The following is a 25,694-nucleotide window of genomic DNA, read 5'->3' as shown; positions in this document are numbered from 1 at the left end:
AATCATTTGCATCGTCATTAGCCTCATGTGAGGTGCCAGCAGAGAGGCAGATAACAAATATTCTACCTTTATTGTGTTGGAAAGGTTTAGAGGCTTGTTGGTCAAACACTGGCAAATAGGACTAGCTTGGATGGGGCATCTTGGTCAGTATGGACTTGTTGGTCTGAAGAGCCTGTTCTCATCTTGTATAACTCTATAATGATCAATGAGTTGTCCTTAAATCTTATTAACCCAAATAGAGTTCACAATTGTGATACAGGTCTTTGAAGTCTATATGAATACAAAACAAACATATCTCCTGAGATAGGTAATATTTTTCTTTAGAACAGGATTTGAGTTTGTAATTCATTTCTCTTCAAAGAGAAGTAAGTTTTGGTGATATCTCTATATTGCAATCAATTAATGTAGAAGATCATTTGTTAAAAAAAAAGGCAGAATTGTTATAGCAATTTTAAACTCAAAATGGAGTGAGTTGGATTTAAGCCACAAAAATAAGGGAATATGAGGCAGTTAAGAATTAAAAATGTACAAAATTGCAACCCACCAGCCATAGTTCTCACCAGGCACCATATTCAACAGATTATTCTCACAGTTTCTAGAGATTCCACCACCACACATCACCCCTTTTTCCCCTTTCATCATTCCCCAGGGACTGTCCCCTTTGGACTCAGTAAGCCACATTCTAATGTTGCTGTCAACCAACCACTCCTTGATTTCCCCCACCCCACGCATTGTTTCTTCTGGCACATTTCCTTACAACCACAGGAAATGCTAATTTGTCCTTTTACCTCTCGCCTTCCCAGCAGCCAGAGCGCCAAACTCACTCCAGCTGAGCCAGTACTTCACTTGAACTTCTTTCAATCCAGTCTGGTGCATTCAGTGTTCAGAATGTGGTCTCCTTTATACTGGAAAAAAGCAACTGCGGGTTAGGTGACTCTTCTGCAGAGCACCTGTGTTCCATCATAGTGATGACCGTGAGCTTGCCGCATTAATTCTCATTCCCACACTGACCTATCAGTCTGTGGCCTTCTGTACTGTTGATGCAAGCTGGAGAACAGCAGTTCATCTAGTTGGACATGTTGCACCCTACTGGACTTGATATTGATTTAGATTATGAGGACACGCAGTCCTCTTTTATTGTCATTTAGTAATGCATGCATTAAGAAATGATACAATGTTCCTCCAGAATGATATCACAGAAACACAAGACAAACCAATACCAAAGCAATACCATAATTTGATAAAGAACAGACCATGGGCATGATAAAAAAAAAGTCTCATTCTACATCTTTTTCTTTAGGATTTCCCAGTCTTCATTAGCAAGCCATCTTTAATATTGGCTCAGATTACCTTCCCTTTTGTCATCTTCCTCTGGGAATGAAAGATAGTTCCAGCCTGACCTACCAGATATGTCTTCTTGTTAGAGCTGTACAAAATGACGCAACGCATAGATAGAGTAGATAGCCAGAGACTTCTTACCAGGGCAGAAATGGCTAATACACGGGGGGCACGATTGTCAGGTAAGTGGAGGAAAGTAGAAAGGCAATGCCACAAGCTGAGTTCTTTAAACATAGAGTGGAGAAACGCTCTGCCGAAGGTAGAGGCAGAAAAGTTAGGGACATACACAAAAACTCTTAGACAGGGACATGGATTATGGCAACACGGAGGGCTGTGTTGGAGGGAAGGGTTAGGTTAAAAGGTTCACTACACTGAAGGGCCTGTACTGTACTGTGCTGTAATGTTCTATATTCTTTGCTTTATCACAAGCCCTACATTTATTTACTTACTTATATTGAGATATAGTGCTGAATAAGCCCTTACATTCCTTCGAGCGTCCCCCGATTTAACCCTAGCCCAATCACAGAGCAATTGTCAATAACCATTTACACCTTTGGACTGTGGAAGGAAACTGGAGCATCTGGAGAAAATCCATGCATTCCACGGGGAGGAGATACGGACTCCTTACAGATGACGTTGGAATTGAACTCTGAACTCCAATACCCCGAGCTGCCATAGTGTCACACTAACCACTACGCTACTATGGTGCCCATGAGTATGAAAATAGGATTAACGTAAATGTTTGTATGGACAGCATAGATGCACTGGGTTAAAGAGTCCGTTTCTATATTGTGCGATCCAAGACTGCAAAACTTGATATTTTTGGCCAGGAAAAGCAAGAGTGTGTCCCATCTTCATGGAATACTCTGCCTCTAGGAAGCCTGTTACCCTTGCAGGCAACTAGGACCATTCCTCTTACCTCGATCTGTGCCTCTCTTCCTTCCTACTTACTGATGCTCTCTCTTTCTCCACCCTGCAATACACACGCATCAACATCCCCTTCTTTTCACAACTTCCAGTCTCTTCAGTCTCTACTGACATTGATTCATACTTTGCCATTCCCCCCCCCACCAAGACAAATTCTCTTTTTCTGTCTCCTTCCTCTAACTACCTGTGTTCTTTTCCCAGTGGACTTTGAGAGCTAACCAGCGTTTCAGTTAAGTGATCTGACGACTCTAGCCAGGAAGCCTATTCCAAAAATTATAAAGTTAATATGCAATTAAATGGAATTTGTGCTTATAGGTGAATTTGCATATCACTTCAAAGAGAATGAAAATGCTGTCATATTTCAATCACTCTCATTTGAAACCTGGCATTAAGATGATCCAAAGATGTGGAGGGACAGGTAGTGTTCAGAGAGCCGAGAGTCTGCAGAAGGACTTAGATTAAGAGAATGGGCAAGAGGTGGAAGATGGAATACAATGTAGGGAAGTGTACAGTCATCCACTTTGGCAGAAGGAATAGAAGTATAGACTATTTTCTAAGCAGTGAAAAAATTCAGAAATCAGAGGTGCAAAGGGACTTGAGATGCCTTGTGCAGGATTCTCTAAGGGTTAACTTAGGTTGAGTCGTTGTTAAGGAAGCAGAGGCAATGTTAGCATTCATTTCAAGAGGACTAGAATATAAAGGCAGGGAGGTAATGCTGAGGTTTTATAAGTTATTAGACAATCCTGCATGATTGAAGAATGTAATTATGCTTTAATAATCAAATATTTTGAAAAAACTAATATTTTTGAAGCATAAAAGTAGTTTCAGCCAATGAATAGGATGAGTGATCAAGAAAAGCAAAAAGATATCCCTTTCTCCAGCTCTTTGCTTGTACATAAGAACATCAGTTCAAAGCCAGCAGGGCACTGAATGAGACTCTGGATGACTTAGACTCCTGTTGATGGATTTAGTTTAAAAAGTATGGTCTGAAAGGAATTCATTCCCATTTTAGTGCTCTAGTTATTGAGATTGAGCAATATTTCTTCCTTATCCACAGCAGATGCCCCAGGAGAAGTCCGAAGGTAAATATCAGTCAGTAGTTAGATAGCGAGTTATTCTTTGGGATGAGAATTCAACATATGCCAGATTGCTTGCAAGGGTTTCTGCCATTTACAACTACAAAATCACAACTATTTTTAATTAGGAATTGTTAGGAGATTTTTTTTCTTTTTAGAAAAAATTATCAACTTGACACAGCCAAACCTCAGTTACATAAATACCATATATTCAGGTGTAGAAGTCTGTACGCTAGGAATTTTTGCTATGACAAACGTGCATGTGAAGGAGTGTAGTATCTTCACAAACTGTGGGTCACTACATTAACTGAGGCTGCATTGAACTTGCAGTGGATGTTGGCCTCTCAGATCCTCCAGTGGTTAGGTTGACAGGTAGCCTAGACATCTGATCTAATTTCAGTCAAATCCTGCTGTAGTATCTGTTGAATTTCAGTTAAGTGTCACGAAATTTAGGATATAAATGTTCTTTGTAATGGTGACTGGATTGTCATAAAAATCCATCAGGTTAACAAATGTCTGTCATGCAGCAAACTGCCATCTTTGCCATGTCCTACCTTTTTGTGATTCCCAATCCACAACAATGTCTCTACTCTTAACTGCCCACTGAAGTGACATAGCAAGCCACTTTCTTGTGTTGTAACTGCTGTTAAGTCGGACAGATCACAATTTATGCACCAAACTTTGACTTGGCAATGTTCTATTTGACCTTGCAAAGTCCCCCGTACAAATATTGTCTCAATTAGTGGTTAGGAAAGTGGACAAGGAAAATAGTCAAGCTATTCTTGGGTTTGACCCCCCCCCCCCCCCCAGCAGAGGTAGAACAGTGGGAAAAAAGCTCTCTGCCATAATGTCTGATTGCTATTATTTGTTCAAACACTACATCAAGAAGCCTTGATAAAACTGGGGCATTAAAGAGTGAATATTCCTTTAGTTGTGTTGTGCATGAATCAAAGGGAGATGCGGGATATTGCTGCAGGAGTTTCTCGGAGCTGTCACTTACCAGTGCCTTCCCGAGAGCAGTTAGAAATGGGTATTAAATGCTGGCTTTGCCAATAAAAGTAAACAAAAAAGGAAGTGGAAAATGTTACATACCTCAAGGAGATCTTGTGACTTTCTTGTGAGAATGATGTAATGGTCTTTTGGAGGTCACCTGATGTAATTTTCCCACCGATGTGATGTCACGTGATGACCTGTTCACGGGTATAAAGGGAAGACCTCAGGTGACGCTTTTAGGTTTTAGTTTTCCAGCTAGAACGTGCATCTGCATCTCCGTTTCTGTTGTGTATTTATTTTATGACGCAGTTTCATTTTTAAAACAGAGTGTTACGTTCTGTTGCAAGGTACAATAGTGCTGGACTGGCAATTTTTGCTAGATTTGTTGATGTACCTTTTCAGTAGTATTGGAGAGTGAAGACTTTATCGAAGTACAGGATATGAAGGATTAAGAGAAGTCAGGAATGTTCGGCAATTTAATAAAGTATCGACCTTGTTGAGTCTTCGGTGAAGAAGTAGCGACCTGCATTAAAGATAACTCCTGCCGAAAGAGCAAGGTAGTTCATGCAGGATTTGCTCTCTAGAAATTAAGGTCAGTTGTTTTAAGCCGTTTATTTCCTTCATCGTGAATCCTTTGGACAGAACCAGCAGGAAAGTCGCGTCTATGAAGAAATCCTTCTCCAGAGAAGTCTCTCCCAATTGAATGATTAAATCTGTTGGACTTTCGAATTCACCATTTTAAGAACTGTATTTGACTTTACTACTTTAAGAACTGTTTTCACATTTAACGCTTTAAGAACCAGTGCTGAGTGACGATTTGTTGAACGGCCGCATAGCGGTTAACTTCCAGTTAAGGTTTTCATTTGTTTTTTATTGTTTATCCATGTTTAATAAATGTTTGGTTGTTTTTATATAACCTGTCTCAATTGATATTCATTGTTGCTGGTTACGTAACAAAAGCAAAAGGCTATAGATGATAGGAATCTGCAAAACCTTTGATCTAGCTCCTCACTAAATGCCCTCGAGAAAACCAAATATAGAATCACTAATAGTACTCCTTGATACAGCACATGTAATTATTCTCTCCAAGGTCAGTTACTAATAGAGGTGAAGATTTTTGTCAGTTTTTTCAGATTCTTGGGTAGAGTTTGAGGCATTGACCAATTGACTATGTGCAAAGAACTACCATAGACATGATGATATTGAGCACAGAACTGTAGTATTTTGAACTTCCAGCAGCATTAATAAGGACCTGCCAACAAAAAGTTGAATGATACTCTATCTCCAGCAAAGACCAATCTATTAAGCCTGCTACATTATGTGGCTACAAATGTGTTTTGTCTGTTCTAATGTGACTTGCTGCTTCTCAGGAATGTACAGGCCGAAGAGCTACAGAAATTCTGCAGTCGCCTTTCCACTTTCCTGCAGAACAAGGAATATAATAATGAAGCCATTGATTCTCTTCAGAAGCTATTCTTGATCATCTCTGCTACAAAATACAGTAAGATGTAAGAATTTTTTTCAAGGGGAGAGCATGAAGGGGTCTAACTATCTAATGATTGACAGTTAATGATGGTGGGATAATCTAATAAATTGATTATTGTATTTTTATGTTATCATTTTTGCAGTCTATTTCTTAGTAACTTTAGATGAGTAAGAGCACTATTTGTTACTGCATTATTTGTGCAAGGTTTAAGAATTATGAGCATTACATCCTATGTCTTTTCTCAATAGTGAGTGTATTTGTAGGAGACAAGTGGTTATAAATGATATAGTTAGCCCATGGTTTGTAATGAGTAAAATTTTAATGGACGCTCATTTTTCTGTTTGATACCCAGTCTTTCCAAAGATGTTCTTCAAAAACTCCACAACACTTTGTGTTTCATGAAGGCTCCACAGCCAGTTCTTGTCCTTTGCTCAGCTATTCTGCGAGAGGCATTCCCATGTAATGCTTTGACTTTAACCTGTGAGGAAATAAATGACCTGAAGACCATGAACCTTGTATCGGGTATAATGCTGGCCCAGGTAAAGAGTACGTGGTTTGTTTATTGCTTGTATACAGTAGTTTCTTTAAACTGTGGATCGGATTACAGCAGTTTCTCTGTGTCGTTAATGGTAAACTACAAGTATGTCTTCAAACCTTTGCTCAATCGTGTTTCCCCAACACTGGGACTATCCTTCAGTTCAGCAGTATTTTCTTCCATAGTAATATGGTTAAAATTCTGAACTTAATTCCTGTTCATTTGTTCAAAATGTTAATGAACCAATCTGCTTCATTACTTGTCTGTTCTACTCACAGATTATCCTTTATTGTTTAAATACATTGTTGACTGTGGTAATGAATGAAAGAACAAAATATTACTGGAAGTAAAGTGAACAGTGGCATTGTATTTCTTCAACAGGGGGTTAAAAGTGGAGAGATTGAGGCTCTTTGCAATCGTATTCTGAAGCTGCTGGATTCCCGCCAAGCTGAGGGTCAGGGTACACGGCATCTCATACCCATTCTATCGAAAGTCCTTAACCTTGCAGTTCTCAATGAAGGTAAGTCGTCAGGTACCTGGTATAACTCTGATATCGCATTTTCCTTGGGAATTAGTTAGTCCTTATTGTTTGTTTTTAGCTTTGCCTAATAAAATTCGGGTATTAACACATTGCTTTGTAAATGCTTTATTGAAGGCCCTTTTTAGTGACAATTCAATTTCCAACCGAATTCTCTCTTTCACCTATAACTAATGGAAGCCTTTATAACTGACTAATTAACACTTGTTTTAAACTGTATCATTAAGAGCTGCCCTTTAAAGTAACGAGGTAATGGTCTCCAAAATATAAATTAATTCGAGAAGCCCAGCAGAAAAGTACTGCTGCAAAGTAATCATTCTTCATGTATGTCTCTGTTTCTCCATGCAACCTCCCTTTAGATTGAAAGTAAAAAACTCTAAAAATTGAATCTCAATGTACTATGAATCAAATTGTAATGGTTTAAAGGCCATAACTCAAAAAGGTCAGATTTAATATTATTCTTGGGGAGTTTCAGTTGAAGAGATGCTCTTTCAAAAGTTGCACTGAATTGAAGGGTAGCTGTGCTTAGCACCATCCACATACTTTCCACCCTCTTCATTTGTTTGGTCACAATTATTTTCAAGGGCCTGTAAACTAAGGAAGATGAAAAATTGGAAACAGCTACACCTGAAAAGTTTTGTATAGTCTGCAACCCACTGATATGAATGTTTAACTTTCTGAACAAGACGCCCAAATCAAGGGCCTTGACATGACTCAAAGTTGACTGTCCATTTCCCTCCTTCACTTTCTCATCTTGTCCCCTTTCACACACACTCCTTCCAGAACCCGCCCCCCCCCCAGTCATCCATTTGTATTCTCTCCCCTTTGTTGCATCCACCCTCTACCCAGACATTTCACCCCCTGGCTCTTCTAGTAGTAGTTTCTTCACCCTCGAGCAGTGTTCTACACCACCCTCCCCATCCCTTCCTCACTCTGTCCCCCTTTACCTGCCACCATCTATCATGTTCTGCAACTCCACGTATGGCATCCACCTAAATTCCATGACAGGTGGTGGTTAATTCAAGCAAATGTGAAATACTGCATTTTGGGAAGTTAAATATAAGGGAATACAGTTAAGGCTTGGATCCTTAACAGCGTTGATGTGCAGAGGGATCTTGGGGTCCGAATCCATAGCTCCCTGAAAGTGACCATGCAAGTAAATAGGGTAGTAAAGAAGGCACAGAGCATACTTGCCGCCTTTGGTTGGGTTATTGAGTACAAAGTTAAGGGAGACATGTTGCGGTTATATAATACTTTAGTTAGGCCAGCCGTGAAGTAGGAAGAAAAGATTTAGTTTAATTCAACATTGTGTTTTGTGCAGACATTGTGGGCCAAAAGTCTTGTTTCTGTGCTGTATTCTCTTCCATACCTACTTCCTCTCACCCCACCCCCCAACTGACTTGATCTAGCCTCCATTCTACAACACTCCCTGTCCATTACCCCTCTAATCACTTCTGGCTCCTGTAGGTCAACTTCCCCTCTCCTCTTTATAATGGCCATTTCCCTCTCTATTATCAGTCATGATACAGATTTTCAACCTGAAGCATCAACAGTTCCTTTCCCTCTACAGATGCTGCTTGACTTGCTGAGTTCCTCCAGCAGATTTTGTTGTCACCATAGCTTGTTTCTTTTCTGGGACCTGGGTTTGATTTCATCAATTTGTTAACTTAAACATGTTTAGATATCCCTTGCTTATGTTCATAGCATGCATTCTGCAGTTCTTTTGGTGAGAAATAGCATTCCAAGGAACTAGACCATACCTATAAATGATGTGGAAAATAGAAGCTTTCACACTGTTGCAGAGTTTTATGAGTTTGATTTTGAAGCTCCCGATTGGAGTGGGATGATGGAACCTTGCACTTCATTTTGGTAGTACTTGGCCTTGTATTCTCCAACTCAAACATCTCTCAATGGTTTAGAAAGAAGAATAAAAAAACATATATTCTGAAATAAAACCTTGAATATCTGCATGGTTGTATATAGTTCCTCAAATGGTCAAACTAAGCAAAAAGAAGATTTTGTTTGGGAGGAATAGCCCAATTCTCCTGGACTTGAACAGCATTACTCTGATAGTGTGAAGTTAAATCAATCTCAGCTCAACCAGGAACATTTCAATATTCAAATACTGGAGCAGTGAAATTTGAGAGAGTTTGGTTAATAAAAAGGTGATGTGAGTTATTGAGATGATATTTTTTCTGTACTGTCTTGTTCTTAAAAATAAGTGCATTCCTTGTGAAGTGATGAAAGTTGAGAGACTCCATATCAGATTTTGCTTACAATCAGCAACTATTCTTTTTCTACAGAACAGATAAATGCTATTAGTAAGAAGCTAGTTGATTGGCTGCGGTACGCAGGTACAGTACAGGGAGTCCCCCATTCTTCTGGAGGATTTTTTAGTCCAAGATCACGTCAGGTAATGAAATGGTGCAATCAAGCTAATGTCTGTACTGCTGTGAAGAAACGAAGGTGCTGGAAATCTGAAATAAAATAGAAAATATTGGAAACACTCTGTAGTTCAGATAACAACTGTGGGGAAAGAAATGGACTGACCATTTATGGTTTTTCAATTTCAAATTTCCAGTATCTGCAGTTTTTTTGATTCTCATTTACATAGTGGTATTCTTGAGTGGTATTCTTTGTTCACTTTCCAACCACCTATTTACACAATGCTATTTTAAGATTGAACGTAGTTTATTTGTCCTTCATTTACAGTGTAACCCCATATTATTTTGGTCTGGTCTTCCCCCACCTTGCTGCAATGTAAACCCCATTTGTTTTCTCTCTTCATCAGCTCCAATGAAGTGTCTTAATTGGAAATGTTAATTCTTTCCCTTACCATAGATGCCACCTGACTTGATTGTTTTCAGCTTTTGTTCTGGCTGATTGCTGTGTTGTTCATTACCCTTTTAAAGATTAGAGCAGTAAATTCAGTTGCTCATATGAAGCAGATTTATTGACAATCATTGCTTCTGAGTTTCTGTGGTAACTACTGCTGATCATCCACTTGAGACAAATTTACCAGTTGCATTGGTTATTTGGTTGTGAATATAAACTCTCCCAAATGCTTTGCCTTTTTTAGTCTAGGATTAGGATGTTCTTGGTAAATTGGGGGCCTGAGGTTGGTGGGGGAGCTGGATGGTGGGTAGGGTGAAAGGCCTTAGTAGGCCTTTTTTTCCTGTCTTCTACTTCCATCCCTACCACTACTGTTTGAAAGAGTGGGGAAAATATTTACATGAATCGGCAACTTTTTTACAACTCAAGAGGTGATCGATCTCTACACACCCACTTTTGTAACGTAGTTGAATTGCAACACTACCCAACTCTGAAAACATTTCCTGCATTAATTTGTTTTTCACTTTAAAAATACCTCTGCTAAAAGGTCAGGTATCTCCTAATTAAATCTGTTTAAAATGTCATTCCCTTGAAGACAGCTCATTTCTCAAATGAGTGCCTAAGGCGTATGTAGTTAGGAAGGTTCTATTTTCAATCAATGAGTAATATATTGGCTGTTATTTGCATTTATAATCAGGACCTTTAAACTGGCTTCCTTGCTCCAAACCAGGGATCCTACTCATTATCTCTATCAAGCCTCTGCTAAATAGTGGGCACATAGACACTGTGTAATGAGAGGATCAAGACAGTTTGTATTGCTACTTGCAGAGAAGCTTACAAACTATTCTTACCAACGGTTACACCTGAAAAATGAGTAGTCTGGAACTTTTTTCCTGTAAAGTGCCAGTGCTTTTAGGGGAGATGGAGAAAGACTTGGTAATGTCTTTTAAGGTTTCCCGTGTTTAACACTGCTATTATTTTTTCTCTCGATTAGCCTGCTTCTATTTTAGAAGTGGATGGGGCAGTAGCAGGTGACTTCTTCACAGTACTTTCCATTGGCCAACATTACACTGAGGACCAGTGGCTGAACATGCATTCTTTCTCCATGATCAGGAGATGGCTGCGGTGGTCTGGGGCAAGTGGAGTCAATAGCAATGATCCAGGTAGTTTGCCATTAAAACATTTAATCTCTGATTTTGTCTGTGTGGGTTGCATTGGACAGACGTTAAAAAAATGAACAGCATAATTGTGACACTGAAAATACAAGAGATTGGTCCCAGGAAGGTTCCATGCACACCTGCCATTTTGGTCTTCAAATGCAATGGTTTTCTGAGGATCTTCTATATTAAGTGTTTGCACTTCTCCCTGGACAGGTTAAGTACCCTGGATTTAGTTCTGCCTTATGTTGTGAGAGATTGCAGTGCTTTAGACAGATTGCTTTGAAATTCTCAGGCATTAAAAATTAATCTCCACAACATTGGTTCCGTCAGACTGGGAAATAAAATCTGTAAGAGAATGGTACATTTGATTTTTATTAATTGCTGATGTATTGGAATTTTTTAATATAAAAGTTCCTCAATTAGGCAAGGCAGTTGGAGACTGGAGGTTATGTGTGGAAGCTGATCCAACAACACTAGGGACTTAAGATAGTGATACATTGACTGCTATTGTGCTAATATCATTGTACTAATAAATCGGGTGTGTTTGAATACACTAACATTAGCGTATTCAATTTTGAAAATTTAACCTTGGTATAAATTAGTAAATCTAGGAATGTAATTAATATAAAAGCACAAATTGTTCCCTCATGTGTTTAATCTATAAAGCTACCAAGGGAAACGGAGCAAAGTGAAGTTGAGGACCAGATCCCCTGTGATTTAATTAAATGGACAAGATGTAAGAGGCTGAATGGCCTATGCAGTTCCCAATGGTTGCGAACCTCCTCAGTTGTTGGTGGAAGGTTCCTGCAAATCAGCTCAGAACATTATGACTGGTCTGATATGGTCTTACTGAGAAGACGTAAGAATGTTGGTCTTCTGTGTTTCAAGTGTCATTGTGATCTGGTTTATAAAATAGTGCTGCAGTATTAATGAATTGATCATGTAGCTGCAGCCAAATCTCACACCATGAATGCCTACTCATACCTACAGATCTTAATGTTTTCATTTTAATTATCACCCATAATGTTTACAGCAATTGGAACAGTTCGCACCCATGACAGATACTGTAATGACCAGTGATCAGCAGTGAATGACTGTTTCATTGTTCACAGATCTCTTTGACAGGATTCCCAAAGGAACAGGTGAAAATAAGAAAGATGAAGGGCACGTTATCCCTTTTGGTAATTAGAAATGTTCAAACCTTGTCAGTACAGAAATGTAGAGCTTGAATTTTTCACTTGAGCACCATAACCTAGCTTAACACATTTTACAAATGAGTTACTGCTTTGCTATCTTGCACTCATTAATTCAAGTAATGCTTATGATGGTTCAATTACCACATAAGGAAGCATTCAAAGTTTATGCTCCAAACTTTGTATTGTAACTGTGAAGTTTACCTGCATTTCTGTAAATATTGCTTTGTTTCAAACTAATCCTGCGACTCTAGTGAAGAGTCAGCTGTTTGTTGCAGATACACCTATATGCATATCTCTGATCATTTTCAACAGAACCAGAAAATATGGGGGTGCATGAACAAATGGCAGATGTATTTGTGGAAATGGCAAATTGTTTAATCCATAGTGAATACTTTGTAACATGAGTATAATAAAGTTTTTAAAGATATGAACTTCAAGTTAATTTTATACCATTTTGGTGCTTATAGAGAATTGTTACATTTGTATTCACTAGCATTCTGTGTTTGACCTTACTGCTGGTACCAAGATTATTGCTTTTCTTTCATCTTTATTTCACCAAAATTCACGGTGACTCAACTTGCGTGAAAGTGTGGCTGTTTGCCATTTATTAATCATTGTAATCTGTCTTCTAGATGACAAATCTGAGTTAGACAGCTCCATAATGTCAATGGTTTCTGCTTCCTCAACATCAAGTCGGCTAATGCCCCCTAAAGAACGTCTACGGGAGAAAACTTTTGAATATTGCAATCGACTAATTGAACAGAGTGATAGAAGTAGGTACAGTACACTTACCCTTTATTTCCACTTCTTTCAGTCAGTCAGTCACTCCACTACAATAAAACAGAAAATGCTGAAACCAATCAATTGGTCAGTTGTCTCTGGAGAGTAAAATAGTGTCAACATATCAAATCAATAACTACTATTAAAATTTGGAAAAGTGGATAAGTTGCAGATTAAATCTTGGAGTTAAAAGATTAATAAGTTATGTAGTGTCTAATTTTGACTGTATTCTCTATTTTATGCACACAAATTGCATAAAGGAGTTGGAGCTGGATTTGGAGAAACTCTGGAGGCTGAAGGAATGGTAGGACATATAGAGAGGTAGTTACAGCCAAGGTGCAGGACACAGTAAACTGTCAGGAAGGGGAAAGGGGTTAAGGAGCCAGTGTAGAGTATTGCTGTGACCATCCCCCTCAACAACAGATCATTTTGGACAATTTTGGTCAGGTGGAGTTGGGGGGAAATGACCTAACAGAGGTAAGTCTGAGTGGTTGGGTCCCTGGCACTGAGTTTGCCTGTGTGACTCAAAAGGGAGGGGAAGAAGAGGCATGCTGTGGTTATAGGAGATTTGTTAGTTAGGGAATGGACTGGAGGTTCTGCAGGCAAGAACAAGATTCCTGGGTGGTATGTTGCCTTCCGGGTGCCAAGGTCCAGGTTATCTCAGACTGAATCCTCTGCATTCTGAAGCTAGAGGGTGAACAGCCGCACGTTGTGGTCCAGGTACCAATGACATAGATAGGATGAGTGAAGTGGTTCTGCATGGGGAATTCAGGGAGCTAGGTGCTAAATTAAAGGGCAGGACCTCTAGGGATGCGATCTCAGGATTGTTACCTGTGCCACGTGCTGGTGAAGCCAGAACTAGGAAGATTTATACAGTTTAATACATGGCTACGGAATTGGTGTAGGAGAGATAAGGATATTTGTATCGTTGGGCTCTCTTCCAGGGAAGGTGGGACTTGTACAGAATACCACTTTGCACCTGAACTGGAGGGGGACCAATATCCTAGCAGGAAGGTTTGTGCTGCATGGTGGGGTTTAAACTAGAGCTGCAGGGGGATGGGAACCAGAGTGCCAGAACAGTTAGTGAAGAGGTTGTGGATGCAGATGTTGTAAGATTTGCCTGCATCCCAGAAAGGCAGATAATGGTGCTGAAGATGAGGTAGCTGGTTTACAAACAGAGGCAGTGTGTAGTGAGGAGAGGCTGTTGACAGGGAAAAATAGCAGTCAACAGGATGAGTTGCAACATAAAGGCAAACAAATTTGAAAAGGGTGAAAACAGGACTGAAGGTTGTTGTATCTGAATGCGCGCAGTATACAGAATAAGGCAGATGAACTTTTTTTTAGATTATGAGAACACGCAGTCCTCTTTTATTGTCATTTAGTAATGCATGCATTAAGAAATGATACAATATTTCTCTGGTGTGATATCACAGAAACACAGGACAGACCGAGACTGAAAAACTAACAAAAACCACATAATTACAACATATAGTTACAACAGTGCAACAATACCATAACTTGATGAAGAACAGGCCATGGGCACAATAAAAAAGTTCAAAGTCTCTTGAAAGTCCCACATCTCACGCAGACGGGAGAAGGAAGAAAACTCTCCCTGCCATGCCCGACCACAGTCCGACTCTGAGTCGTCCGAAAACTTCGAGCCTCCAACCAGCCCTCCGACACCGAGTACCGAGCACCATCTCTGCCGAATGCTTCGACCCCAGCCTCGGTAGCCAGCAGCAGGCAAAGCCGGGGATTTTGGGGCCTTCCCTCCGGAGATTCTTGATTGCACAGTAGCAGCGGCAGCGAACCGGGCATTTCAGAAGTTTCTCCAGATGTTCCTCTGTGCTTCTCACGTCTGTCTCCATCAAATCAGAACTGTGCACGGCATCCTACTTACAAACGTTTGTACAAATACGATATCATTTCACCAGAGAGCTGTGCACGCTGCGTCGCGCTGCCATCTTCTCCTCCCGCACAGTTGCAGATTGGCGAGTGTGATGTTGTAGGCATCACTGGATCATGGCTGAAAGATGATAGATGGGAGCTCAATGTCCAAGGATGCACATCATATCGAAAGGATAGGCTGTGTTGGTTTAAAATAAAAATGAAATCAAATCATTAGAAAGAAGTGACATAGTGTTGGAAGGCATTGCATCATTGTGGATAGGGCTAAGGAACTGCAAGGGTAAAAAGACCATGGTGGGAGTTGTATACAGATCTCAAACAGAAGTAAGGATGTGGCTTACAAATTACAATGGGAGATAGAAAATGCATGCCAAAAGGGCAATATTACAATAGTCATGGGGTTCAATAGTTCAATATGTAGGTAGATTGGGAAAATCAGGTTGGTGCTGGATTACAGGAGGGGTTATTTCTAGAGTGCCTACGAGATAGCTTTTGAGAGCAGCTCGTGGCTGAGCTCACTAGAGGATCAGCTATTCTGTATTGGGCACCAGAATTGATTAGAGAGCTAAAGGTAAAATAACCCTTGGGGGCAAGTGATCATAATATGATTGAATTCACCCTGAAATTTGAGAAGAAGCTAAAGTCAGATGCATCCGTATTACAGTGAAGTAAAGGGAATTACAGAGGCATGAGAGAGGAGTTGGCCAGAATTCATTGGAAAAGAACACTGGCAGGGATGATGGCAGAGCAGCAATGGCTGGAATTTCTGGAAGCAATTTGGAAGGCATAGGATATATACATCCCAAAGAGGACGAAGTATTCTAAAGAAAAGATGACACAACCATGGTTAACAAGAGAAGGCAAAGCCAACATAAAAACCAAAGAGAGGGCATATAATAGAGCAAAAATTAGTGGGAAGTTAGGGGACCTTTTAAAAGCCAACAGAAGGCAACTAAAAAAGTTATTAAGGTAAAGATGGAATACGAAAGTAAGCTAGCTGAAATATTAAGAAGATATCTAAAGTGTAAAAGAGAGGCGAGAGTGGATATTGAACCACTGGAAAGCGATGTTGGAGAGGTGGTAATGGGGTACAACAAACTAGCAGACAAACTGAATAAGTATTTTGCATCATTCTTCACCATGGAAGACTCTAGCGGTATGGTGGAAGTTCCAGGTATTGAGGGGCATGAAGTGTGTGATGTTTTCATAACTAGAGAGAAGGTTCTTGGGAAACTGAAAGATCTGAACGTAGGTAAGTTACCTGGACCAGAAAAGTGTACACACCAGAATTCTGAAAGAGGTGGCTGAAGAGTAATCTTTCAAGAATCATTAGATTCTCAAATGGTTCTGGGAAACTGGAAAATGTCACTCCACTCTCAAGAGGGGAGAGAGGCAGAAGAAAGGAAACTATAGACCAGTTAGTCTGACCTCAGTGGTTGGGAAATGTTGGAGTTGATTATTAAGGATAAGGTCTCAGGCGCACGATAAGATAAGCTGTAGTCAGTATGGTTTCCTCAAAGGAAAATCTTGCCTGACATATATGTTGGAATTCTTTGAAGAAGTGACAAGCAGGATAGACAGAGGAGAATCAGTTGTTGTGTTCTTGGATTTTCAGAAGGTCTTTGACAAGGTGCCACATGTGAGGCTGTTTAACAGGCTAGGAGCCCATGGTATTACAGGCAAGATTCTAGCATGGATAAAGCAGTGGTGGATTGGCAGGAGGCAAAGAGTGGGAATAAAGGAAGCCTTGTTTGGTTGGCTGCTGGTGACTAGTGGTTTTCCACAGGGGTCTATGTTGGAACTGATTCTTTTTACGTTATATGTCAATGATTAGAATGGTGGAATTGATGGTTTTGTTGCAAAGTTTGCGGATGATACGAAGCTAGGTGAAGGGGCAGGTAGTTCTGAGGAAGTAGAGAGGCTATAGAAGGACTTAGATGAGGAGAATGGGCAAAGAAATGGCAGATGGAATACAGTGTCGAGAAGTGTATGGTCATGCACTTTGGTAGAAGAAGTGAAAGGGTTAACTATTTTCTAAATGGAAAGGAAATGCAAAAAACTGAGATGCAAAGGGACTTGGGAGCCCTCGTGCACAATTCCCTAAAGGTTAATTTGCAGGTTGAGTCTGTGGCGAGGAAGGCAAATGCAATGCTAGCATTCATTTCAAGAGGACTAGAATATAAAAGCAAGGATCTAATGTTGAAGCTTTATAAAGCACTGGTGAAGCCTTACTTGGAGTATCGTGACCAGGTTTCGGGCCCTTATTTACGACAGGATGTGCTGAAACTGGAGATTGCTCAAAGGAGATTGATGAAAATTATTCCACAATCGAATGGCTTTGCAAATGAAGTATGTTTGATGGCTCTGGGCCTGTATACACTAGAATTCAGAAGAATGAGGGGTGACCTCATTGAAACCTATCGAATGGCGAAAGGTCTTGATAGAGTGGATGTGGCAAAATTGTTTCCTCTGATGGGAGAGCCTAGGACCAGAGGACAGAGCCTCAGAATAGAGGGGCATCCTTTTAGAACGGAAATGAAGAGGAACCTTATTTAGCCAGAGAGTGGTGAATCTGTGGAATTTTTTGCCACAGGCAGCTATGAAGGCCAAGTCTTTATGTATGTTTTAAGGCAGAGGTTGATAGATTCTTGATTGGTCAGGGCATGAAGGGATATGGGAAAAATTGGATCAGCCATGATGAAATGATGGAGCAGACTTGATGGGCCAAATGGCCTAATTCTACTCCTATATCTTACAGTCTTATACTCTCACATTTTCTTTGCCTCCCCTTGAAACAGCACTTAATCTTTTTGCTGTAATATGAACCAATCCATTCAGTGCATCTCAGCAGACTCAACAGGATTCTATAATAAACTTATAGCAGGGATACTACATCAGCAGAATGATAATCTATTCATTAATATACAAAAACTTACCACAGAGCAAGATTTTCATATAAAATCATTTACTGCGGCAGGAGGTTGCATACTTGTCATTACACAAGGGAGAGAGGAGTGCAATTTTCTGTATTGTTTCGATATTTTCATACATCAAGAAGTTACGGAAAATAAAAGTGTAACACAATTAAGCCTTATATTTTAAAAGATTTGAAATGTACTTGGATAGGTACATGGATAGGGATATGGGCCAAACATATGGACAAGTGGGACTAATTAGATCAGAATCTTAGGCAGCATGGACCGAAGGTTCTACTTCTGTGCTTATTATTCCAAATCTTTAACCTGTATTCTGATCAGATGATAAATTTGCTATGGTAAAAGTTACACTATTGTATAGGGAGTGTAATTATAATAATCTGTCTCTTGCAATTTTTATTTGTCTGTACTTATTGTTTCTACCATTCGGTTATTTCCAATGCATTAATTTTGTTTAGATCTAGAAGAAAAGATCTATTAGAGGAATGGATGGAAAGATGACTTCCAGAATTCTGCCAGGGAAAAGAACTTTTATTTACGAGGAGTGACTGGAAAATTGGGAGTTACTTTCTGTAAAGCAAAGGTTAAGAGGAGATTTCAGTGATTTAAATTGTCAGTGGTTTTGAAGTCAGTATACAGATTTCTGATAACAAGGGCGCTGGGGAGATGATGGAATTGGAAATCAAAAGACATCTGATGCTGAATATGTAAGAGAAAAACAGAAAATTCCTGAACACCGGGCAGGTCAGATTGCATTGTAAAATGTTAACTGTTTCTCTTTCTGCAAAAGATGAGAATTTTTTTTTAATTATAAGGACTAAAAACAAACAGCTGGAATACATTAAGAATTGTAGAAGCAAATTCAATTGTAACTCACAAGAGAATTGTATTTTTTTTAATTGCAAAGATAAGAGTGAAGAGCTGGGAATGGGACTAGTTGATAGCTCTGTCAGGCAATTAGAACAGAAACACTGGAATAAATGGCCTCATTTGTGCTATAATTCTGGTGAGTGAAAGGTTGATCAATTATACAATACAAATAAAACTATTTTCTAAATCCTCTGTTTTATCTGTTGATATGAATTATGAACAGTTTTTTGCTATAAACAGTTCACGGGAAGTTTAGTAGAAGTTTTTAGTAAAGATTAGCATTATTGTAATGACATTAATTTAAAATGATTGCTTCAGTTCAGCAGAATGATCTTAATTAGTTCACTGTTCTCCCTATGAAGTGATAGAAGTCTTGCAAGGATTGTGAACCATTAAAGTAATTGTTAGCCCACATTGTGATTAGCACCATTTACAATTGCTTATACCATTGTTTATTAATTGTTATTAGTGTGATATAAAATTCAACATGAGCATTGAGCTAAATTAAACTTGTGCATGCAACTAATAATTAAATTTTACAATTTTAACTGTCGGTTGATGACACCATTTTAGTAACCTGGCTCAAATGTGTGTACTGTAATGGATTAGTCCAATCACAAACAAGAGAAAAACTGCAGATGCTGGAAATCCAAACAACACACACAAAATGCTGGAGGAACTCAGCAGGCCAGGCAGCATCTATGAAGGGTCTCCATCCTGATGAAAGGTCTCAGCCCAAAATGTCGGCAGTACTATTCCATACATGCTGCCTGGCCTGCTGAGTTCCTCAAGCATTTTGTGTGTTGTTTAGTGTAATGGATTGTGTATATTATTGTTACAACCAAATGTACACAAACTAATTGAAGAGACTATAGTGTAGAGGATACTGTAATTGTACCTGACCTTAAGAAATTATGTTCCTTATTGGAATGTATTGATAAAATGATCTCATTTAGCTGTTAATTTTAGTGAGTTTATGTCCACATAAAAGATTTAACTCTTGTACACAACACAGTTGTAATATTTTCTTTCTGCCACCAGAGTGTGTAGAAAGCCTTCAATTATTGTATCTTTGCATTTTCATACTTGGGTTCTTGATTAGCACAAATTCACTTTCAATATCATTTAAGATTGTTTTAGACTAATTAATGTGGCTGTTTTACTGTGACTAACCACTCATGTTTGAGCAATATCTTTAAAAACTGTTCATTGTTCCTTCTTCACATATTTGTATCGTTTTAAATTCCACCTTTTACTTAACATCACTGTTGACTATGTTCTCGTCAGTGTTTTGAGGAGATTGGCAGGAGAATTTGATGTGTAATCTCTGATGATGAATCTTTTGTTAGGGGGTATGCTCAGTCAGTGATGCACTCCTGAAATTTATTTTTGTGGTGTAATGGTAGGGTAGTGTTTAGCTCAATGATTTGCAATACAGGCGATCAGGGTTCAATTCCCGCTGCTGCCTGTAAGGAATTTGTATGTTTTCCACATGACAGCGTGGGTTTCCTCCAGGTGCTCTGGTTTCTCCCACAGTCTAATGACTTACCAGTTGGTAGGTAAATTAGTCAGTGTAAGTGGTTCCATGATTAGGCTAAGACTAAATCGGGGATAGCTAGGTGGTGTGGCTTGAAGAGCTGGAAGAGCCTATTCCACACTGTATCTCAACAAACAATAAATAAATTGGTTTCTGTATGCAGTGATCAAGCCATGGATCTGTAACACTTAATAGCTGTTAAGAAAAACCCTGCAGAGTTATTATGAATACATGCTGTAAATTTGATATTTGACTGTGATTGAAACATTTATGACATTATTCTAACTCTTAACAATGATTTTGCTTGACAAGTGATTTAAAGTCAAATTTTCTTGCTACAGAAGCTCTAAAGAAGTCTGACTCAGAACTTCAGAAAGCTGTAAGTATTAATACAAACTTGATTAAAAGTAAATTTAATAAAATGAAAGTCATCAGAGAGTCCTTACCTGTTTCATAAGTAAAATATGGAAAGTGCTTGATATTGCTGAGGTTCAACTAAACATTATTTAAAGGCTACAATAAAATATGGCATTGTCTTCATTCACATTCTTTCTCCTCTTGCATTTAAAGCTACGGTTGTATGCTTATTTCCTTTCCTTCAAATTGTTTTCCGCGATAGGCATGTGAGCTGTATTGCGATCTCAGTTGCATCATTTCTGGTGAGCCACCAGGGGCATCTTAACATTCTGTGAAAACAGTTGCAGGTAAAGCAGTCCTGCGCACAAGTCACAATGGCAGGCAACACTTCACAATTGACAGAACTCAGAACACATTTTACTCAACCAGAGAAATGTTGGAAAACAGAAAAATAGGAGCAGAAGTAAGCTATTCAACCCTTAGGGCCAACTGTTCTATTCTATGAAATCATAGCTGACCCTCTCAACTATATCCCCAATGTATTTCCCATACCCCTTGATGTCTTTCATGCCCAGAAAACTAGTTGCTTCTGAACTATATTCAATAACTTGGCTTCCACAACCATTTGTGGTAGAAAATTCCACTGGCTTACCACCCTCTATGTAAAGAAATGTCTTCTCAATTTGGACCTAACTGTCTTGCCCCATAATCTGAGAGTGCGACCTTTGTTTCCTAACATCCTTTCTCCATTCGGCCTGTTCAGTAATGCCAAAACTCTGTATGTTTCAATCCCTTGAAACTCTAGTGAATATTGACACATTTTCTCTAAATGTAGCATTTCTGTCTTTTCAGTCTGATGAACTTTCGTTGCACTCTCTCAATGGAAAGTCCATCTTTATAAGAGACGTAAACTACATACAGTTCTTCAGATGCCATCTCACCTTGACCCTACATAATTTTATTAAGATAATTTTGCTACTGTGCTCAAAACCTATTTCAGTGAAGACTATATGCCTTTATAATTGCTCGCTGCTCCTGCTTGTTTCCTTCTAGTGACTGGTATACAGGGATACCCTGATCTCTTTTACATAAATATTTTTCAATTTGTTACCACATAAATGTTGCTCTATTTTCTGTTTTTCCTACCGAAATGGATAGCTTCACATTTATCCTTGTTGTCCTACAGTTGCCCACTTGCTATAGGTCCTCCCTAAGTTACAGCAGGGCTCTGTTTCTATCTTCTATTACTTAACTTGAACAGTGTAGAAGTCAGAAATGTGGCCACAAGCCAAGTTCCCAGGTGGCAGAAGATGCCTGTATCCCTGCAGCAGCTGGCAGATCTATCCCACTTGTCTCCCAAATGTTTGATAGTATGTGTGGGCTGCCCACACATCTGTAAGCTGAAGAAGGCCTTAGATCATTACCTGGATCCCACCTTGGCAGCTTTGTCACAAAACAGTCCCATCTAGTTTTATGTCATTTGCAAATTAAGAAATATTACATTGTTACCTCATAAATTGTACAATATCACTTTTAGCACTATTTGTTACACTGAAAAAGATCCATTGTTCAATTTTCTGTGTTGACCAATTTTCAATCCATGCTAATAGAGTACCCTACGTCCTAAGTGCTTTAATTTTGTCTGCTAATCTCTCAGGAGAGACATGCAACTTTTTCCATGATGTGTTGTTTTAGAAATGGAAATTTCACAAGTAAAGAATGGTGGGTGGGGTGTCCTATGTTACAGTATGAATCACTCACGTACATGAGAACAGAATTTTACCCTGCCCCTCAATAATCTTCAAATATATTAAGGATGTGATTGTGTACCTAAAATGTGTCTGCTCAAAGTGCCATTCCAAAAGATATTCCAAATTCAACAGATTTGAATTCCTGCACATACCCATGCTCATAATCTGAAAGAAAAACAAGCACTGGAAAAATTCGAACTGAAAAAACTCTGTGGCATTAATAGAGGGAAACAGGCAGTTGACAATTTTGCATCAAGAGCTTTCATCTGGATGCAAGGTTTCAATCCAAAATGTCAACTCTCTATTTCCCTCTACAGATGCCGCCAGCCCACCAAGATCCTGCAGTCGATTGTTTCTTACTCCAGGTTCCTGCACTGCAGTTTCTTGTGATTTTTTTTTTACCCCAGCAAGATTTTCTCCTTAGATTTGTGCCTCATTTGTTTTGGACTGATTCTTCTTTGTCTCTCTCCTAGTGTCTGATTGAAGCGGTGACTCTGATGGACCTTATCTGTCAAGATGATGCACTGTTTGTGTATCGAGCCTTTCCAGTGGTAAAAGCGCTGTACAGTAGAATCAGTACAGACTCCGGTTTTGCCAGAGTGCTGCTTCCAGTTGCTCAGTTTTATCTAAATCACAGTAAGTCAAAATAACTCCATTCAGTTTGATGTATTCTCAGGGAAGATGTCGACATTTTATAGGGTGTTATTAAATTTGACTAAATAGAATTACAGAAGTGTAACAGACAAAAAGCTGCAATTACATATTGCCTCTCATTACACAAGTGCTGTAGAGACAGTGGAAGTACATAATCAAAACGTAAGATGCTGGAAATACTCAGTAGTTCAGGCAGCATTTGTGACTGAGGAAGAGTGAGCATTTTTGTTGATGAAACTTCCTCAGGTTTAAGAAAGAGAAAGTTTGCTTTAGGTTGCATCAAAGTTGGGCAAATAATGGATAGGACAAAAGGACAATCTGATATGGAGAGGCCTGAGCTGTTGAATGTATTTGGGTGATACGCTTAAGGAGAGAAGCTAGAGAGTCAGAGAGAGAGAGAGAGCGCACAAATGAAAGAATGTAAAAATAATGAAATACAGAACTGTAAGAAATGCCCTACAGCTCAAGCTGCACTAATAGAAAGAGTTATGCTGAGCTAAACAATTCGATGACCTACAACAAATAAGGAAGATCATGTGGGCTCATTAGGCTAAAAGAGCCTGTTACTGTGTGTGTCTTTAAAAGTTAAAAAGTGAAATTTACATTTCAGGTGAGCTGGCAGCTGTGGACTCTGAAGCTGTTTACAAGCAATTATTCACCAAGGTTCCTTCAGAACTGTATCAAGACTCTATGTTGGCCTATGAATTTGTTAAATTTTGCAGAGAAAATGCAAAGACACTCAGAGAAAGTGTTGCCATTTTTCACAAAAGCTTTCCAAATCTACTGAAGGTGAGAACTGATTGTAGGCAAAATTGATATGCCCTTAGTTCTTGAGTAGAAGCTATAGCAGTTCAGAATGCTTGGGTTTATCATTGTCTGGATATTGTACTGTACTGCTACATGTTTTACTGTAAATTGTGATTTTTTTTTTGCCTCTGTGTTTTTCTAACCAGTTCTTAGCTTGGAATGCATCAGCTTTATTCCCTGAGTTCACTGAGTTACTGCCGGATCTGATTCATCCAGACTCATCGATTGAGATGCTCCATTCACTGCTTGATCTGCCCTGCTTGACTGCAACACTTGAAGCCCAGCTCAGGTACTGTCTAGATTGCAGGCAGCCCCTCTCCTAATGAACCAAATTGAATGGAAAATGAAAGGGTTGTTTTACTTCAGAGTTTGCTGGAAGATCATCAACCTGAAACATTAATTATATTCCTCTGTGGGCAGATGTGGTGTGACATGCTGGGTGCTAGTAAACTTTGGGTTTCATTTCAAGCTTCCACCATCCAAAATATTTGGTTTAATTTTGTTTAACTGTTTGTGACTGTTTCTGTATCATATTTGGCAGCCAGTACAACTTGCTCATCTCCATTTTTTAGAGGTACTCATGGCTTTACTTCTTCCCTTCTCCTCTCACACCGGATAGCTTAGGATATATTTCTATGAATGCCAAAAAGCCTTAATACTCTTCCCTTCAAGCAGCTGTCACTTCTATGTCTTTCTGCGCAGTGCCTGTATGTTACTTGACCATTATTGTTTTATTATATGAGTATTTTAAAGACCCAGTTGATTAGAGTTCAGGATCAACATGTTCCTGTGAGGATGAAATGGAAGGATAAGATTCAGGAACCTTGGATGACAAGAGATATGGTCATTTAGTCAATAAGAAAAAGGAAGCATATATAAGGTTTAGGAAGCTGAAATTGGATAAGATCCTGAAAGAATATAAAGGAAGAAGGAATAACTTGCATCAGAAATTGAGGGCTAAAAGATACCATGATGTGTCATTCCATTTCATATAAAAGTCAGGAAATCATGTTGCAGCTGTATAAAACTTTGAGGAGGCCACAGTTAAAGTACTGAGTGCAGTTGGTCATCACAATATAGGAAAAATGTGGAGGCTTTGGAGAAGGTACAGAAGAGATTCACCAGGATGTAGTTTTTTTTTGTTTCTTTGGAGCAGAACTTACTCTTAGACCTGTTTTTCAGTGAGAGGAGTCGGTGTATTGGAGCAATCAGTGGAATTGTGACTCATCTATAAAGTGTGCAGGAACTACATGCTGAGGCTATTTTGAAAGCATTTCTTAATTTTCAACCTGTACCACATAGAAGGAGACAAGATGCAGATTTATGACGACATAATCACCTGCAGCTTTCCTTTCAGTTTGACTTGGAACTTTACCTCTGTTCTTTCAATGTCATTGGGCCTAAGTTTTGAAAATCTTTCCTAACAACACCTTTGTAAGAAAGACGGAGGTGATTCAACAATATGGCTCACCACCCTATTTTTCAAGAAACTTTAGGACTGTAAATGCTGTCTTTATCTATGACACCTGTATTTTATAAATAAAAAATAGATGAAAACAGAATTAATTTGGAGTATGTCCTTATTAATGTATTAACAGTAAAATCAATACTTATGCTTTATTCGTAATGTGCTTGACAGAGGACTAATACTTAACTACTGATCCTATGAATATTCATGGTGCCATAAATGTATAATGTGTATGAAAATTTTGCCAAGTGCCTCGTACTGTCTACTGAGAGTAGTACCAGAATAATTTTTTTGCTAATTCTATGACAGTTAATGTCTATATGTGATATTGTTAACTTTGAGCTTGAATCTTCAGTTTTGTTCAAATTCTTTGTTTTTAATCCTTTAGGTCAAGCTGTCAAGTGACTGAGAAGGTAATAGCTGATCAGAATAGAAAGGTCTTAAACACTGTAGAGGCATTCCACAATCCACACTACAGGAGCATGTTTTTTTACATCCTCCGTGTAGAGACAGGAGCAGGGGATACTATTGACAGGTACGTGAGG

The 25,694-nt window shown here is 39.0% G+C and overlaps 1 protein-coding gene across 3 annotated transcripts in view; it reads left to right on the top strand.

Annotated features, from left to right (window-relative positions):
* Positions 1–25,694, top strand: part of ap5z1 (adaptor related protein complex 5 subunit zeta 1) — a 53,967-nt gene that overhangs the window by 1,151 nt on the left and 27,122 nt on the right. The window contains exons 2-13 of one of the 3 annotated variants that reach the window (XM_072268695.1): positions 5,705–5,842; positions 6,173–6,359; positions 6,737–6,875; positions 9,197–9,306; positions 10,720–10,888; positions 11,998–12,066; positions 12,714–12,854; positions 20,454–20,491; positions 22,694–22,856; positions 23,485–23,663; positions 23,828–23,970; positions 25,538–25,684. In XM_072268695.1, the coding sequence (XP_072124796.1) occupies positions 5,705–5,842; positions 6,173–6,359; positions 6,737–6,875; positions 9,197–9,306; positions 10,720–10,888; positions 11,998–12,066; positions 12,714–12,854; positions 20,454–20,491; positions 22,694–22,856; positions 23,485–23,663; positions 23,828–23,970; positions 25,538–25,684 (1,623 nt within the window). Of the gene's footprint in view, positions 1–5,704; positions 5,843–6,172; positions 6,360–6,736; positions 6,876–9,196; positions 9,307–10,719; positions 10,889–11,997; positions 12,067–12,713; positions 12,855–20,453; positions 20,492–22,693; positions 22,857–23,484; positions 23,664–23,827; positions 23,971–25,537; positions 25,685–25,694 lie in introns of those variants that run through there. The other 2 variants (XM_072268697.1, XM_072268696.1) reach the window with 2 other exon arrangements.

The sequence above is a fragment of the Mobula birostris genome, chromosome 9 (genome assembly GCF_030028105.1).
Source record: "Mobula birostris isolate sMobBir1 chromosome 9, sMobBir1.hap1, whole genome shotgun sequence".
In the NCBI taxonomy this organism is placed as follows: Eukaryota; Metazoa; Chordata; class Chondrichthyes; order Myliobatiformes; family Myliobatidae; genus Mobula; species Mobula birostris.
Note: the sequence above shows the minus strand (reverse complement) of the source record. Positions and strands in the feature narration are given on the sequence as shown.